We start from the raw sequence: 19,771 nt of genomic DNA on the forward strand, positions 1-19,771 counted from the left end.
AGCAAGGGACAACAACTGATTGAAATTCCTTCAATGTATTATGGGCTGAAGTCTCTCGACAGTAGGATTGGGGGGGAAAGTTATACAGAGGCACCTCCGTTCTTATTTCAGTAGTGTGACCAGCTCACTTAAACGTGGCAACTTTAGATCCACTGACCGTGCCTCAAGGAACTAAATCCTAAATAAAGAAGATGGAAAAGCAAACTATGAAATAGCCAATAATCTTTATTTTGCACTTCCCCACCCCCCCATCCCTCTCCAAAAAGCACTAATGGGTAGATCTGTGCATGTGAAAATACTGTATAAAGGATTTAGGATGATCTCAAATTAATAAAACAAAACAAAACAAAAAAACCACATATCTCAACATAGATGCTTCGTTTCTTTGTAGGGATAGAAACATTTTGGCTTCTAGAACGAGAAGGGCAGTGAAACACTGCACCCTGAAAAGGTTGGCTCCGTTCCCACTGATTTGCAATTTAACATTCATGGCAGAAAACCTCATTTCTCTAACCACATAATAAGTTTTAAAATATGACTAATTCATACACTAATATCAATTTACTTGGCATTAAAAAAATTCACAATTTCTATTAATATATTTGTATTGGGTTCAAAGCCCATATTCTAGCATTCACATGTCCATTACACTGGCCCAAATTGGGATTATTTCAAAATCAAGTAAAAGTCCATATTTATTCCAAAGTTGCTAAAATATGCTAATAAAGTTAAATTTGATGTTTTACATTAAAAATAAAATATTTGGTTTATCTCTCAGACATCTATAACATATAATAAATAGTGGGCAGTATAGTAATATAATAAAGTTTTGTGATACCCTGAAATTTGATGAGTTTTCTTTAAAAAAAAAATTCATAATATACTTCATTTCAGCCTTAAACCACAATCTCAATGAACAGATTTGCAGAAATAAAACAATATAAACACAAAATGCTACAGTATATATGTTTTTTTCGGGTTTTTGTTTTTTGTTTTTGTTTTTTGTTGGTTTTTTTTTTTTTTTTACTTTTGGGGAATCTACATGTCCGTTTAGTAAAAGTAAGTCAAAGAAACTTAGAGTTAACAAAACAATTTCAAATCGTAAAGTACAGACTTAAATTGCCTTGTTGTCCTTCCAACTGCTAAGGCCCTCTCTCCCATGGTGTCCGGGGCACGGCGCGGGCTCAGCTCAAGGTAGATTTCTTGGAACTATGGCTCTGCTTCTAGCCTTCTTCGTGTATGTACAGCAGTTAATTACAGACATGGCTGAAACCACCGTGGATTTCAGAGAAAGCCAGAATTAAACACGATAAAAATTTAAAAAATAACTACTTCATAAATATTTATTATTTACATTAAGGGAGATCTTCTAGTCGGGGCGTTTTTATACAAGTCGGTGAAATGTAGAAGCCGTGAGAAAGCCAGCAGTTTGGAGAAGGGCACAGTCAGGATGCCACGAACGTAGAAACCACGTGCGAGTCAACAAAAATAATCTGCGCAAAAGCAAACAGGACATGATAGAAACCTTTTTCTTAAAAAATATAAGGTATTTCACAAAAGCCTGAACATTTTACATGTTAGTACTAAAAATGGGGGGGTGGGGTGGGGGCGGGGAAGCTTCATATATTTTCATCACAAAAATATTTACCGGTACTCCAAGTGGAGTGTCTTTTCTGTCATTAGGATTATCTTACTAGAGAGAGGGGAGAGGTTGCAAACTGTACAGACTAATGGCGTCCAGGAGTTACAGTCGAGGCGGCTGACACATTGTCTTCTCATCTAATACCTTAGCGAAAAGGCCCTGGAGAGAATAAAGAAAATCAGAAGGGAAGATTACAGTCTTTTTATTAATAATACTTGTCACTGGTCATAGAAAAGCGGGGACGTGGCGGTCCTGAGCCACGCCTCGACTTGAGTCTGTCTTCAGTCACACGGCCACGTGGGCACAGGCCAGTCTGTCACGGGGGCCAAATCCAGAGTGGACGGTGCGCTCCCGTCCATGGGCTTCTGAGAGCCGCTCTCCGCGGGAATGTGGGTGCTAGACGGATGCCAGGATTGCCCCAACTCTCCTCCGAGGCGATGCCGCTCATCCACGCCGCGTGACACGTCAGTGGGCCCGGTGCTTTCGCTTTTTGTGCTTTTTATCCTTCTTCTTGTTGGCACACTTGGGACAGAACCACTGCATTTCTTCCGGTGGTGCAGCCATTATTCCAACACAGGGCCTACACGGGTGTAAACAAACAAAAAAAGATTTTGGATAAACCAGCTTAATTTATGTAAATATTTATGTATATAATTAAATAATTTCTAAGTCTGCCGCCCGTTTCGCGGAGTCCAGGCTGAAGAGCTGTAGCACAGACAGCGGTGCTGCTGGACCCGTGCGCTACTGGATTTCGTGGTGGCCCTTTCGGACGCCCTGCTGTGGGAGTTAGCAGTCATTCCTCCTTTCAGCCACAACAGGCTAGTTCTTCCGAGCAGTGGCCCTGGCTATATCGTGTGACCGAATGGATTTCTATCTTTTTAGATCTGATTTTTAAACTATAAAATGAGGAGATTATTTGCATAAACTCTTGGCGGTGTTCCCTCGGTTTGGGGGCGCAGTTGGGAGAGCTACGAAGAGTGCACCAGCCGTCTCTTCCTGCGCCTTGTGATGTGCTTAGCAAGGGGTTCCCTCCACGCTACCGTCAAGTGCTGCAGCTTACGGAAAGTTACTAGAAAAAAAGGAAAGGGAAACCCTTTGTCTCTTTCTCTCTCTCTCTCTTTTTTTTTAATAAGAAGGATATATAGGCTAGGCCAAATATTTGGAATTTAGGTTGAAGAACAACAGTCCTAAGATTCTTGATTTTTGGCATTAACACTAATCACACGTTAATCTGACTGTGATTTTGCTCCCTACACTGCTCCTAGGACAGTCGTGGAAGTGGACAGTCGTGTCCGGGACAGACCGCGGTCACCGCTGTGCCCCGAGGAGCCCCCCTCGCGGCCGGCCCGGCCTGCAGCGCTCACCAGTGATACCAGTCGTCACAGTCGTCACAACCGATCATGGGACTCCCGTCGTCGGGCTTGTTGCATCCGGGACAGATCCAGATCTGATTCCCCCACTCATCTCGGATCTGAGGTTTTTAGATGGTGGAATGGGGTGGGGGTGGGGGGGGCAAAAACAGAGACGGAATGGGAAACAAGAACCAAAAAGAGGACAGGGTAAGAATGATTACTTTATCATTTTCTCCCGTGAACCTCATAAACAAGTTAAACTAAAAAGAGAGCCGGTGGTTTAACAATTTATTGAAGTCATGATCGCCATCATCACTACCCTGGGATTGGGTGAAAAAGAGAGAGTTACTAGGTACTCAGTGAGAAGACATTTGTAATGAATATTTTCAACTCTCCTTTGTAAGTCATAAAAACAAAGCATTTTATAACCAGTTCTACAAATGATACGACCTGTAGCCACTCTGATCTAAAAACTACTGTACGGGCGCCTGGGTGGCTCAGTTGGTTAAGCGACTGCCTTCGGCTCAGGTCATGATCCTGGAGTCCCGGGATCGAGTCCCACATCGGGCTCCCTGCTCAGCGGGGAGTCTGCTTCTCCCTCTGACCCTCTTCCCTCTCGTGCTCTCTATCTCTCATTCTCTCTCAAATAAATAAATAAAATCTTTAAAAAAAATAGAAATAAAAAAAATAAAAACTACTGTAAACACGTGGGTTGGTACTGATTCTGGTCATCATGGCAGTGAAAGCTGGTATTTGTGCAAGCCATGGAGCTCGACCATATGCAGCCTCCTCAGTCACATCCACGGGCGTGGAATTAATGTATGCAGCCCAGTGTGCGTGCCTCACCTTATTACTTATTAGCCAAGCCCTTCTCCTGAACTAGCTGATAAGATCAAGGATATAAAAGAGCTGTTACTAAGTAACTTTCCATTCCCTTTATGACATTTTCAGTAAAGCACAATCAAGTAAAGGGCAAATAAAATAAGGGGTGCAGGAGGCCAACGAGCTACACATTTTAACATCATTTTGCTGTAACTGTGTTGTGCTCTGGAGTTTGCTTTCCTTAACTTAGCAGCTCCAAATCAGAAGCATCCCCAAATTCCATGTTAACCAAACCAATTTGGAAGAAATAAATCTATGACCGGCCTTCAAGAAACAGCAGCGACTACGAGCTGATTTTCAAAGGTTTTTACAGTAACACGGCAAATGGTCTCATTCAGTTTATTTTGCAAGGTACAGTCGGTTCCTATACTTTCAAATACAACACTGACCAGATATTCAGAAAAGAATGGCTCTCTTCGTGTGTGATGGGCCTACTGCGGACACAGATGCTTCATTCCACTGACACAAAAGCTTCCCGAAGAAACCTGGGGCGCTACAGCTCTGATTTAGGCCTCTCTACGTCTAAGGGCAGAGATCCAGGTGCCAGCTCTCTAGGGTTAAGACCAGTCCAGCGTCCTATGCCCTGGAGCGGCCATGCATGGCCAGCTGGGCTGCTGGTTGACCTCTCTTGAAATGAGAAGGCCGTGACTCTGTTGCTACATCAGAAATTGGCCATAGCATCCTTAATAACTAACATCCAACCAGTGTACTGAGTTCTTCCAAACATCTTACTTTGTTTACTCATCCTGAAACAACCCTTGGATGGGTGATGAACGGGGAAACTGGAGCTGGGGGAACGTAAGTGACAGTAGCAAAGTCCCACTGTTAGGCAGTGACATTTTTGCCCGATAGCCCATGTTTTCCCCCAGATCACACATTTTGGTCCCTGTCTACAAAGTGTCTCTGAGGAGATATAAGGCTTTCCATCCATGTTGCCTATGCCAGTCAGATCCAGGGAGTTAGCCCAAAAACCCACTTGAGAATCAGAAATTTTAGGCTAGAACACACCGTATTGATCATCCAGTCTGACATGAACCCCCTTAATTACAGATGAAGCAATGGAGGCAGAAGAGGTTAAATATAAAATCTTTCCTGATCAACCAACCCATCTTGGGGTGATATGACCTCAATTTAGACACCTGGAACAACTGGTCCTTGAATGGGCCATATTTATTTATTTTGAGAGAGAGAGTGAGCATGAGCAGAGAGGGGCAGAGGGAGAGAGAGAATCTTAAGCTGACCTCACACGGAGGGCAGAGCCTGAGCAGGGCTCCATCCCACGACCCTGAGATCGCGGCCTGAGCTGAAACCAAGAGTCAGACGCTTAAGCGCCTGAGTCACCGGGCGCCCTGGTGATCACAGATTTTACCACATCTTCTATTTTTGTCTTGAATATTTTTCTGTTAATTTTACATGTCTTTATATCCTCTCTCAATACTTTTGAGATTTTCTTACCCTTTATATTATAGTACCTTAAACGTATAATGATTTATTGAAATTTCCTTCTAAAATGCCTTAAAGAGATATACTTACCTGATTTATAACGACCATCATGAGTCCTACTTTCCAATCCTACCTATTTAGACAGGCCTGTGCCGCCGGGAGGCTGATGGGTGCCGGCTTACACATCTGGTGGTCGGGGCAGTATGGTACACAGAGTGCCTCCATGTGCCTAAAATCTTTCTGCTGTGTGTATGTCACTCCACAGTGTGCAAGGGACATACTTATAAAAACACGTCATCACTAGACTGACTTCAGGGTTTGAATACGACCTGATACTACTCAGCATGGGAAAACACCTGAAAACGGTCCCGTGACAATAGTGTGAATTCATTCAACAAGCCGAGCTTTACCATCTGAAGACGTGCTTCCATACTCAAGCTCATTTCCTTAACATGCAAGCCCCGGTATATTCCAGACCTTTGCCAATGAAATACTGTAATTAGCGATGCTATCCAGAAATAGCATCTGGCCCTTAAGATCTGTGCACATGATGTAACTTAGACTCTTAAGTGAAAGTTTAATACCTTGATCAAGAAATTCAATGTGGGATTTAAATATCACTATTCATCCCTCTATTTCTTCATTGACATTGTTGCACATACGTATAAAACAATATAAGCTAAAGAAAAACAATGCTTTGATATTATTTATGGAGACTAAATGTGCAAACACCTTAAACAACACTCTATAGCCGAAAGCTTGAAAACACGGTGGAAATATCTTTCTAGTCATAAAGAATTGCCTCTGAAATTCCATAATGACATAAGGCACTGCTTTTTAATTGAAAACATTTTCACGGTGGAAGAGTCAGCTCCTAGGTGGCTCTTCCTTAACTACTACAGAAATAAAAGGCAGCGTACCACGTAAGTGCTGACGGTCTCCGTGACCACGCTTCGGACCGGGGCTTTGGACGTTCCGGCTCCAGAGATGGCTGGGGACGGGGCCGGCATCAAAGCCGGGGCCGCGGTGGATTGCGTGAGGAGCGGCGAAGGCACCGGGGCAGGGGTGACATGCACGGGGACAGGGGCGGGGACCGCAGCAGGCGGCGGGGTCTTCGGTCTACTCAGAGAAGGGGCCGGCTTAGCTTCCGGGGCTGGGACCACTTTGCTGATGACGCTGTCAACAAGAGAGAAAAGGAGAAGTCACAACAGGGTAGTGGAGTCAAATCAGGCACTGAAAACATTATCACAAAAATAACTTTCTTCTTCTAGGAGCAAAACACTTCTAAGTGAGCATCCGGGGATAGCAAGGCTCCCCACCCATTCCCGTCTCAACTTGGTCAGAGTCAGGCCTGGGGAGAAGGGTTAGTAGCAGGAGAGAGGGGCGTGCCCCTGGGGGGGGGGCAAGAGCAGCTGAGGCTTCCTGCCTGCCATTTGCAGCCGGGGGGTCTCCAGGAGCAGTGCGCACCCCCAGAACTCATGCAGTTGCAGACTCGAGCTCAAACCCTCGATCTGCCACAGGCCAGTCCTGTGAGCTCGGGAAAGTCAGTTCAAAATACTGTGCCTGAGCACCTATACCAAGGTAGGTATCATCCTGGGCACTTTACATGTATCACCTCATCCAGTCCTCACAGCAACTTCAAAAAAATGTCCGTGATCCCATTTCATAGATGAGGAAACAGGATTAGAGAGCGGAATGGGGCTACATGGGTGGCAGGCTTTGAACGAAGGTCTACTCGATCCCAAATTCTTTCTTCATTTTTTAAAAAAGATTCCTTATGTGAAAGAAAAAAAGTTATATATTATATATAATTTTGAGCAGAGAGAAGGCAGTATCCTAGACAGCTTAGGAAACAGATACACAGATATGTGCCCTTTGCCACGTTCCCTTCTGATCTCCCTTCCTCCTCTGCAAGGAACCACTGTCCTCAAGCCCCAGGTATGCTCTTTGTAGATACCCACAAAAAATATATATACTGTATCACTGTTTTATGTTTTCTAACTATATAAACAATATAATATTGCACTATATTTATTCTTGGCAACTAGCTTTCCTTAGTTTTTTTTTTTTTAATTGAGATATAGTTGCCCTATAACCTGTGTAAGTTTGTGGTGTACAATGTACTGCTTTGATATATTTGTATATTGCAGTGATTATTATAGTACAGTAATAATATGATTATTAGGGTAGGGTCAGCAAATACCTTTACCATGTCACATAATTATTTCTTTTTTGTGTTGAGAACATTTACGATCTAGTCTCTTAGCAACTTGGAAGTTTATAATGCAGTAATGTTGACTATAATCTCTATGCTCTGCATTAGATCTCCAGAACTTACCTGTCTACCTAGAGTAGCCCACTTAGTTTTAGGTCTCCTGATTTATCCATGTTGATACATATAGATCTGTAGCATTCACCTGAATTGCTATATAGTAATTCCATGGTATGAATAAGTCAAAAGGTTTGTGCCTGACTGCCCTACTGAGGGTAAAATAGACTATCTTGTAAATGTTACATGTTGACATGGAAACACGTTCAAGAATTTCCCCAGGCTGTATTTCCAGGAATAAAGTTGCCGGGTCGCAGGGCAAGCACATGCTCATCTTTACCAGGAATCCCAATCTATTCCCTAAAATGACTGCACCAACTCATCTCTTTCTACTATCCCACACTAAACTTTCCAAGCCCTGCCTTGCTGATCAACAAAGTATAAATAGAGACAGCTGCTTCTGAGAGTGACAGCGAGAACCTGGATATACAGAAACGTGTCAGAAAACATTAAATGTAAAGTGTGAGCACCACCAGCATTATACTGATGCCTGTAGCTCATGGTAACGCCTGGCATCACCGTTATCGGCTGGTATCTTTCTACCTTCTTAAAGGCTTAGAGTTTAGAAAGCACCTCCATGAAAAAGCCCTGGTTCTTTGCTACTCTCACTGGAAGTTTATACAACATTAAATTACTTTAAAAATTCCACAATGTAAGCAAATAATGCCATCTAATTGCTTTCCATTTGTTTCATCCAAGTGTGACTGCCCTCCTAACTTGTATGTAGCCGAAGACTGAGAAAATTTAACAGAGGCTGTTTGTATCAGCCTTGATACAATTCATAGTGAATATTTATTGAACACTTACTAAGTACCCAACTGTTCTCAGCACTTGAAAGCCAACTTCATGGCAGGCACCATGCTAAATGTTTACTTGCCTTACTCACTTGAATCTCACAACCACCAAATGAGGTTAAAAACTCTAATTATTGTCCTTTCATGAACCAAGGCACAGATTATGTACCCTGTACAAATTCATAGGCTACTATGAGGCAGAGCCAGGATTTAAACCCCGGCAGTCTGATTTCAGAACCTGTGACCCTAACAACTACACTATGCTGTCTCTCTCACTGCTTACTGAGTGAGTTTTGCGCTACATATAAGGTGGGAGTTCAAAGACCTTACTATGGGCGTATTTATATCTGCAGTGCAAGCACTCCTTATTTTCATGGTTAGACTAAAATGTTACACACTATTTTTGGAGGCAATTTCCCATAATGGTTTGAAATATAGGTGCTGGAATCAAAACTAAAGGAAAAGCAGGAACCCAGAGAGGTTAAGTTGAACACAGATGTTTCGCCCTGAGGGTGTGTGTGCATACCGCAAATCTGATCTTTGGTTTTGATAAAGACGACAGGTTTCGAAGCCCAGGCCTGCCAAAGTGGAAAGTCTAATAGAACTCCCATCCCACATTAAAAACTCCCAGCAGGTTATACTGATTAAGGAAGAAAGAATCAGAGCCTTGTGAATTCTTAGCTCTGCTTGTCCGGGACACTGTATTAAAAAGTACTCTGGACTTGTAATGTGTGTAGGTACCCAGCACTAATCATCTTGAGAGGAAGTGACTTGAAATCTAGGCCTTAAACCTTATATTATTAGTGCAGATAGTTATTAAGAAAAAAAAAAAAGCACAGAATCAAAGAAAACCAAACATAAGAGATAGCATCAGGGAGAACCAGAAGATAACAGACAGAATAAAGGGACGTGTAAAGACCACAGAGACTAGAATTATCAACTATGTAGCAACTACATGTAGTTGTAGCCTACAACATTCAAAAAAAAGGCGAGGCATGACATTACCTGCAGGTAAAAGAAAGTTATAAAGAGTGATCTAGCAGATTTGAAAAGAAACAAGTCGACCTAGAAATGAAAAATACAGCAACAAATTTACTCTCAGCAGAATGAGAGAACTATAAACTCTGTAAGAAGACAGAAGACATGATCTAGAATATAGCTTGGAGGGGCAAGGAGAGAATACAATAAATTACGACATGTTTAATAATTACTACACGTTTAATCATAATTCGAGAAAGAATGGTGCAGAGGGCAAATGTTAACAAGAATATCTGAGGACTTTTATGGAACTGATGGCAGGTACCGATCCGCAGACTTCCGCAGCCCAACAAGTCCCAGGCAAAATAAAGAAAGAGAAATCTTCACCTGGACACATCAGAGTGAAACTACAAAACATCACCAAGAGGAAAGTCTGAAAAGTGGCCAGAGGGGAAAACGAACATTACTTTCAAAGAAACCGATGGCAGCTGACTTCTCCACGGCAACGATGAAACTGGAAGACAGTGGAATAACATCTTCCATGTGCTGAGGAAAAATCCATTTTCTCTTTGAAAACATCTCTCAAGAATAAGGATGAAATAAAGACATTTTCAGGCAAGCAAAATCTAAGGACTTGCCAACAGTGGATCTTTATTAAAAGAAATTCTAAAGTAGCAATTCTCAAATGTTTTGGTCTTTGGGACTACTTCACATTCTTAAAAATGACTGAAAAACCCAAAGAACTTTTGCTTATGTGCATGTATCTGTCAATATTTGCCATATTAAAAATCAAAACTGAGAATTTAAAATATACTTACTTAGTAATTCATTTAAAAGTCAGAATAATAAACTCATTACACGTTAACAGATAACACTTTTTAAAAATCAATTCGGGAGAAGACTAACACTAGCTTCATACTTTTGAAAATCTCATTAATGTATGCATTTGTAATTGGAGAGGGGAGGAGTGTGTTAATGGTCTTTACAGATAATTGTGTAAATTCTTCAATACTGCACCCAAATGCAATGAGTGATAGTTTCTTCAGTTAGTTGCTATGTACAATCTGAAACCATATTGGTAAGCTTTTCATATTTTGTTACATTAAAATTCATTGAACTGCTAGCACTTTGAATAGTTATTTTACCCACACATGGTTTTATAACATCATGCACTGGTTTATAATACTGGTTCACTGAATTATGCATATCTTCCAAATATTTACACATTTCATTATACAGTATTAAAATATCACATTTGTTGGTGTTAACATCATCTCATCAAAAATGTCTTGGAGTACTGAGGAGCTGTCAACTTATGTTTTCCAAGACTCTAATTTTTACTTAAAAGTTGCCATTTTATCATTTATAACAAATATTCACAGGTATTTCCCATGAAGTAAAAGGCTTCCTTTGTTCATTTTTGGGGAAATGTCGGCTAAATATCCAAGTCTGGATAACCATTGTTTGTCAGTTGCTCTTTCAAGTAAAAATGGTTATCTTGAGAAAAGCTGCTAGTTGAGCTTGCAACTTAAATAATCACACAAATACTTTTCCTCAAGACAACTAACATATTTTGATATGGAGAGAAAGTGTTTTATTAACGCTTCCTATTTCATCACTATCCACTTTGACAAACAAACTATCAAAAAGCTGGATATCCTGAGGGCCTATGCACCACTGTTCTAAAAGAAGTACTTCTGGAAAAGGAAAGTGATCCCATCAGAAGGTCTGAGATGCAAGGAAGAATGACAGACATGTCAGTAAAGTTAAATATAATTAAATAAAGTTAAATAAAATACATGGAAACAATAATACATAAACCAGCAGGGGATGAATAGAGCTAAAGCATTCTAATGCACTTCTATTATCTGGAAGGAAGTAAAAAAGGTATTAAATTTAAAATGTGGTAATTTCTAGGTAACCATGTAAAGATTAGGAACGAAGTATAACTTCTAAACTGTATGGAGAAAAATGGAATGTTAAAAAAAACAACCAATCTGATAGAAGGAAAGGAGAAACCTAGAACAATAAGACAAATAGAAAACCCAAAATAAGGTGGATTATAACTCTAAAGATCAATAATTATATCATGTAAATGGTCTAAACAATTTACTTGTCAGATTGGGTAAAACAGTGAAACCTAACAGTATGCTATTTGTAAGAGGCATGTTAACAACAGAGCAATGGAAAGGCTGGGGGAATTGGCCAGCAAAAGTGGCATGTGGACACAAGGAAACGTGACAGCAGAGAAAACAGATTGTAAGGCAAGAACTACCAGTGATAATGAAGGTTTCTCCATAATGATAAAAGGTCCCTATGTGCCAGGAAGATATAACAATTTAAAACTTGAATGCACTTAGAAACATATCCTTAAAACATATAAAGCAAAACCGAGAGAACTGTAAGAAACAGACAAATCCACAAGTGTAACTGGGGATTTTAGGATATCTATCTGGAACTGACAGAGTAAGCTGTCAAAAAACCAGTAAAGGGACGCCTGGGTGGCTCAGTTGGTTAAGCATCCACCTTCGGCTCAGGTCATGATCCCAGGGTCCTGGGACTGAGCCCCACATCAGGCTCCCTGCTCCGCGGGGAACATGCTTCTCCCTCTCCCTCAGCCCCTCCTCCCCCTGCTTGTGCTCTCTCCTCTCTCATTCACTGTCTCTCTCAAATAAATAAAATCTTTAAAAAAAAAAAAATCCCAGTAACAATATATAAGGTTTGAACAAAATAACAAAAATAACAAAACTGACCCAATGGACATTTAAAAAACTCTGTATTCAACAAATACAGACTATTTATTCTTTTCAAGAACACACTGAAAGAAACTGAGCAAACAATTCCATAAAGCTGAAGAATACTCTGAATAGTCTGTACACATACCTGTTACCCCGGCTATGCTAGTAGCCCCTCAAAGGAATGTAAAGCCTTTGTGTTTCTGTATCCTCAGCACCTAACATGGCAACTGGCACTTGTAGTCACCTCATAAATCTGAACATATTTAATTTTATTAATCAAACAAACAAAAGCTGGTCCTGCAAGTAGTGGTTTCCTAGAAGAAATGATACATTGAGGAAATTTTCCTAGCCAACAAAAATTACAGGAAAAAAACTGCACTGTCATATGCACTATGATGTGGGAGGAAAGACAGATAAAGGACAGGAGAGGAAAATATGGGGTGTCAGTAAAGCGAGAAGGAGAGGAAGCAAGGAAATAGCAGACGGGTTAAGGGGATGGGGGAGACTCAGGCACCTGCGGTTGTGGGTTCCGCGGAGCCGATGGGTGGGGGAGGGGAGCGGCTAGGAGGGGGATGGGAAGAAGAAACAGCCTTGTGATGCGAGGACCAGAGGTGGAAATAACGCCCGGAGATCTACGATATCAACAAGAGGGGGCTACTGGAGGGAAGGACATTTTCTATCTCCTACCTACTCACAGGAATGATGGGTGGGGACTTACAAAAGGACATGCAAAGAATGTGTTCCTCTGATTATCACTTTGTTTCAACTTTCCTATTAGCTATTCCAGTGGAAAATGTTTGCTGGAGGTTAACAACTGAACCTATTACCTAAAACGGTATCCACGTGATCTAATAGACAATGATCATACAAAATTGACAATTAGCTTTGTGTGAGTTGTAAGACGGTGTAGTTAATTTCACGAGATAACTCAAATTACAAGGTATATCGCAAATCATAAATTCCAAAGGGATTAAATATCTGGTAAAAGAAAATGTAAAACCATTAAAATACCCCAACAAACGAGTAAACATATGTTTTTAATCGTGGGGTAGAAGAGGATTTTCTAAGTATCTCCGCAAAAGTAGAAACCATAAAAGGAAACACTGATTTGACTGGGCAAAAATTGTAAATGTCATAAGCAAAATACCATAAAATATCTTAAGCAAAGGCAAAAGACAAAATGGAGGAAAATTACTTGCAATATACATGACAGAGGGTTCAGTTCCTGTTATATAAAGAGTTCTTTCAAATCAAAACCAAAAAGACTAACATTCTTATTAAACGTGAGCAAAGGACACAAGCAGGTGACAGAGAGTGAAAGAAACAAAAACCGACACAGGAAAAAAAAAGGTTCTACATTCATGGTAATCAAAGACATGAACATGAAAACAATACCTTTTTGGATACAGATTAAAAAGATGTCAAGATGGGGAATTGGGAAGGATGGTTGTAGAGCACTTCTAAATGGTTAACAAAACCTTAAAAATGTACTAGTCTTGACCAGCAATTCCATGTATAGAAATCGATCCTGAGGAAATAATTAGACAACTATGCCCAGATATGGGTAAAGAATATTATTTTATAGCATTGTTTATGATTGCCCAAAACTACAATGACTATAATTTAAAATACCCTCAAACAGGGGATTGGTTAAATAAATGAAGATAAACAAAATGCTACTGTTATCTGAAGAGATGATACATGCATACATAAATGATGTTTACCCCCCAAAAAGTTCTGGATACTATGCATAAGAGAATCCAATTTTTGTAAGAAAAAAAAAAGCAAATAAGAATAGGTAAGTGTGTATTTAGAAAGAAGTTCAAAAGAATACACACCAAAATGTCCTGAAACTGGCTCTGCATGGTGGGGCTACAGGCAGTTCTTTTTAAAAAATTTTTTTTATTTTTAACATTTTAATTCCAGTGTAGTTAATACACAGTGTTATATCATTTTTGGGTGTCTGATATAGTGGTTGGTGTTTTTTTTTTCTTTTGGTATCATATGTAACTTGTGTAATAGACGATTTAAGTTAAAAATACTTGCCACAATATATACATCTAAAATGTTGCTGGGAATTGTGAATGATGGTTTGAACTGCACATTTATGATTTGTCCACTTTTCTGTACATATGTTAGAGTTTATTTAATAAACTTTTGGGAAAATGCGACAGCTTGGCTAAAGCCTTCCAGCCAAATGCTGACCATGGTCTGGTTGTAGAAACCCCAAGCTAAATTCCAAAGCTGCTCAAGTGAGTGTATCTAAGCTGAGTGTATCATCATTAACAGAGATCAACAAGAAAAGGGTCGAGGGAGGAAACCCCATAAAGCTATGCTATTCTGGTACATAATTAAAATCATAAATTTGAACAGTCGTGAGGTATTAAGGTGGTTCACAGTCTTGTCTTTTCAAAGGAATAAAATGTGTGCCGTTGCTTTGTGTCCCAATTATGTGCACATCTGTCTCCATCACCCACATGAGGCAGTACATTTCTTGGGAGTAAGGTGGGTATCTTATTTGTCTTTGAATTATTTGCAGTATAAAACTGTCTTAATACACTGTCACCAACTTTAATAAGCGTAAGGCCTAATACTACATCGAGAATTCTTAAAAATAAGTATTTTACTTTTGAATATTTCTGTCTGTTTACAAGACTTTAGACTAGGCCAATTTCCTCTTTTCCTTCCTTCCTGCCTACTTTGCTAACAGTGTCTTAATACATAGTCATCAACTTTAATAAGCGTAAGGCCTAATACTACATCGAGAATTCTTAAAAATAAGTATTTTAGTTTTGAATATTTTTGTCTCTTTACAAGATTTTAGACTAGGCCAATTTCCTCTTTTCCTTCCTTCCTGCCTACTTTGCTAACATAATACTTAAAAGAGTTCCAAGACCACTGAGATTTCTATTTGCCAGCATGGATGCGGATTCCTCACCTGGGAACTGACCTTCAGACCAAGAATGAGGATCACATCAATGTCAGGATCAAGCACATCTTGAAGGTTTCAATCTAACTATTGTCTGGAAATGCTTTTAAGTTGCTTTGAGCTCCACCAAACACATAATGAACATTATCTGCCTTGCCTGACTCTTTCACTTCTCTTAGATTTCTCTCTTACCTGTAAGGCCTGTGAATGGTGCCCCTGAGAACGGCTTAGCATTAGCTGTACAGCCGATGGATGTAGAGACAGGCCATCACTTCATGGAGCAGGGCCCAAATCTCCGAGATCTACTTGCTCATACATATCTTATTTTTCAATTTGGACAGATAGTAGTTTGATGAAAATCACTCATAATAACAATAATCCTTCCAAAATGCCTGATACCCCCCTCTACTTCAAGTGAATTATTCTTCTTAAAGGTACGTGTGTGTGTTTCTCATTCAAATTTCCTGAGTGGCAAAAGGAAAAACATTTAAGTGGGTACTCAGTATTGATAGACAAAACATGTCCTACCTTTCTGTTTCCAAGAGATTAGACTGGTCACTAAAGTGACTAAAGTGACTTGTTTTTCCTGATTCCTTTGCATTTTATGAGAAAATACATGAGAGTTTGAAAAGTTATTTTTGATTTTAGCTGCTAGGTGACTTTTGTGGTAACTGGATACATAGCTTTAAGAACAATCTTTTCATTAGCTCTTCAATTTTGCACATTCCAGAAAAAATAAACAGTTCACCAAGATATAATTTCTCATAGCTTGTGAGATAAATTATCATCACCTAACCTAATTTAGATCATTGTAAAAATAACTTTGGATTCCTAGGGGCCTTCACTGCCAATCTTTACTGTTCCCCCCATACTTCTAAACAGTGTTTTGCGTCTCCATATTTTTCTCCCTGAAGTATCACCTTTTCCCCTACTTAACTGCAGAGCAGGCTCCCCTCCAAAGATTTCTGTTGAATAAGCAATGTCGCGCAGAGTAACCAACACCGCCCACAGCTGTGTCCCACAATGGTTCCATGCTGCTAACATTACATCTTTTGGAGGATTTGATCAGAGTGCCCTACCTGCGATAAACACTGGCGTTATTCATAAAAACGTGTAGAAGGAGGGATTTTCAGTGGGATTTCTTTACCTGTTTCCCCACCACAAAACAGTGAAAGAAATAGAATGGGTCATGGGCTGCTTGGCCTGTAATGCAAACTCACAGCCTGACAAGTCAATAAAGAACCAATCCTCACCTCTCCAGCCACACAGAGCCTCCAAGGTTAGAGGCAAACACAAGTTGGATATGTCTGCTCAGGGGGTTTAATGATCCTTATTATTCAGCTATTGTGTGCAAACACTATGAAGCCAGTAATCTGAATTATCGAAGTCTGAATAACTGGCTACTCACCTGCATACAAAGTTCAAAAGTTCCCTCACAATGGTTCACTTATTCACCCTTAAAAGTGAACAGCCATTTTTAACTGTAACAAAATAAAGCCATAGCTAAAAACTATTGTAATCACCTCTAGGAATTCAATGTAAACTTCGGGACAGGCAAGTTCTTCATTGTTTGGAAGAAAAACCATTTTGATTTAAGAAAAAAAATGTTCCTTGAGCCACAATTCTCTTTTCTTCTTCAGATTTAACATTTTAGTCAATCTCAGAAATACCATGTACCTTTTGAAATACCATATAAACCAAATTCCCATGTTGCATTTTAAACTAACTCCTTACAACACATACAAAAAGCCCACTGAGATTTCACTCTCATATTGCTATAAAACTACATTATTGGGTCACAGTGGTTTTATAAAACATCACAGTTTTGTTTTCTTATTTTCATTCTGAAAGTCCTAGAAATGCTATGCCGGGGGCACCTGGGTAGTTCAATTGGTTAAGTGTCTGCCTTCAGCTCAGGTCATGATCCTGGAGTCCCAGCTCCTCCTTCTTCTGCCCCTCCTCCCGCTCATACTCACTCTCTCAAATAAATAATAAAATCAAGAAAGAAAAGAAAAGAAAAGAAAGAAGGAAAGAAAGAAAGAAAAAGAAAAAGAAGGAAGGAAGGAAGGAAGGAAGGAAAGAAAGAGGGAGAGAGAGAGAGAGAGAGAGAGAGAAAGAAAGAAAGAAAGAAAGAAAGAAAGAAAGAAAGAAAGAAAGAAAGAAAGAAAAGAAAAGAAAAGAAAAGAAAGAGAGAAATGCTACCCCAAAGTATGGCAGTCAGCATCCGAGGACCCCACCTCCTAGTCTTCCTGCACTGTGTGTCCTCTCACAAGACAGGCTGGCTGACTTAGAGGACTAACAGGGTTCTGTGAAAACAATGGTGGGCAGCATCCATACTACGTGAGAAGAGACACTGAGGCTTCTGATTTGCTGTCTCTTGAATCATTTGCTCTGGGGAGGTCAGCTGCTCTGTTAGGGGGATGTGGAAGCTGCCTTTGGACGAGGCCCACGTGACCAGCAATGGAAGCCTCCTGCCAACAGCCACGCATGTGAGCTCCCAGCACGTGCTCCAGCCCTGGCGAGGCCTTCATTGCCGCCCTGCATAGCAGCTAGATGCGAGACCTGAGTCAGAACCACCCAGATTCCTGATCCCTTGCAAACTAGGAAGTAACAAATGTTTATTGCTTCAAGTTGCTAAGTTTTAGGGTCATTGGTTATGTGGAAATAAGAAATATACCAAGTATTTATTTACTTTATCTCATTTAGGTATATAAATAAATATTCAAAATTTAGGGGAAATTATGTTTTAGAGTATCAGTGCTTAAAATGCCAAATTGGAAGAGTGTCATTTCCATATTTCACATTTGATCAAAAGGAACAAATACCCAAAGACAATTATGAGAATCGGTTTTATGTTGATTCTTCAAATCAATCATTACTCCTTATTCTTGATCCTCACAGCTCAACTTTTAGCATTCATATAATTAACACAACTGTAAATGGATTTAATTCCTCAAGCTCATGGTTTGCCTCTTGAATATTTACATCATCTCATAAAACGGATATTTTATCTTGTCATAGCCCAAGAACATATCAAGTAGAAAACATTTTATCTTTTAATTCAGGCATGACCTATTTGAAAAATGAAACGAACTGCATGAAGTAATTAGAGGAAAATATAGCCATTGTCAAATCTTCATTTCCAAAGAAGATACCCAAATGATTATACTTGTATTGTCAAATGTTCAAAATCTGTAAAATATCTTAAAAGGGTATTAATATTCAGATAAATAATAAATGAATATTTTTTCATTTTTGCAAAAAGATACAGTGGAAGGATAAGTTTTAAAAAATGGAACAAAAAAATGGTCACTATTTATAGGGAAAGGAATAGGAAGGGTAGGGGGAAAGACATGACAGCAGGACCTCTCTGGATAGATCTTATTAGAGCTTCAACTTTGGAGTCAAGTCACTTTTTCACATATTCAGCAAACCGAATTTATAAAAATGCCTACAAGTTGAAAATAAACGGAAATAAAGGAACCTCCAGTATATCATGCTGGTGATACAACCACACAACAAAAAAATAATTTCAGGTGAATTTAGGAGCATGGCATTTTGGTCACACATCCATAGGGGATTTATCTTAAGAACAAATGGAATGGAAAAAAAAAAAAGTAATCTTTAACTTTATTCAGCAGTCTTATTAATATGAGTAATAGTGCTATTATTGCTTCTAGTAAAAATCATTACTAAAAGGGCATTACTTCTTCATATAGTTCTTGTAGAATAAAGCAAATAAGTAATTATGTTAATGCTGTTAACAATCAAGACTTCTAATGTAAAAGAAAAGATGAAGAAATAAATTCAAAGAAATTAATGTTAAATCTTAGCTGGAAATAACAGTATAAATTTATAATTTGTTTCCACTGTAGAGGCCTAGCAGCAAGGACATCCCCAGCAGCAATGAGTACCTCTAGCACCAGACTGTGACTCCTAAAAACGATTCCCCATAAAAAAGGAACCAGTGTTCCTTGAAGGAATGACTAATTTCAGGTCTGTGGTCAGGAAGTATAGAAGATAAACCAGGAACATTTCGTACCAGAAAGCGAGAAAGCTATCAAAGATGAATGGGGTTGTGATAAATCCCGTAATAAGACCACACAAAGACCCATCAGTGAAGCTGGGACCATTTGGATATTAAAAAGAATGGGGGGGGGAGGGGGAGAGAGAGAGAAAGGGAAAGGGAGGAAGCGGGGGAGAGGTAGAGAGGGGGAAGAAGATGGGGAGGAGGAGAGCGAGAGAGTACTTTCTAAAACCAAAACTCAACAATCACCACAGGAGATTAACTAGGGTGTGAACTCCACCAACTCCTTAGACTAAAGTTTGGCAAGTAAAAAGAATTAAGCATTTATCCTGTCTCTTATATGAGCTCTATTTCAGGGTAACCGAAATGCCCTAGTTGATGAAGAAAATCATTTCAGCTAATAAATGTGAAAGGAATGACTTAATTAAAAAAAAACTACCATTTCAAAAATGAACTATTGGGACTTCATCAAGATAAAAAGCTTTTGCGGAGCAAAAGAAACAGTCCACAAAACCAAAAGACAACCGACAGAATGGGAGAAGATATTTGCAAATGACATATCAGATAAAGGGCTAGTATCCAAAATCTATAAAGAGCTTCTTAAACTCAACACCCAAAGAACAAATGATCCAATCAATAAATGGGCAGAAGACAGGA

General features: G+C 39.6%; 1 protein-coding gene across 3 annotated transcripts in view; it reads right to left on the minus strand.

The window, feature by feature from the left end:
• Positions 1-1,329: 1,329 nt before the first annotated feature.
• TAF3 (TATA-box binding protein associated factor 3) overlaps positions 1,330-19,771 on the minus strand; it is a 177,207-nt gene continuing 158,765 nt past the window's right edge. For 2 of the 3 annotated variants that reach the window (XM_025853524.2, XM_025853523.2), the window contains exons 5-7: positions 6,240-6,495; positions 3,007-3,113; positions 1,330-2,222 (exon numbers count right to left, since the gene is read on the minus strand). In XM_025853524.2, the coding sequence (XP_025709309.1) occupies positions 2,108-2,222; positions 3,007-3,113; positions 6,240-6,495 (478 nt within the window). In that variant the 3' untranslated portion in view covers positions 1,330-2,107. The remainder of the gene's footprint in view (positions 2,223-3,006; positions 3,114-6,239; positions 6,496-19,771) is intronic. The other variant, XR_003204739.2, reaches the window with a different exon arrangement.

Source organism: Callorhinus ursinus, unplaced genomic scaffold (genome assembly GCF_003265705.2).
Source record: "Callorhinus ursinus isolate GAN/ISIS: 27379988/994484 unplaced genomic scaffold, GSC_fseal_2.0 scaffold36, whole genome shotgun sequence".
Taxonomy (NCBI): domain Eukaryota; kingdom Metazoa; phylum Chordata; class Mammalia; order Carnivora; family Otariidae; genus Callorhinus; species Callorhinus ursinus.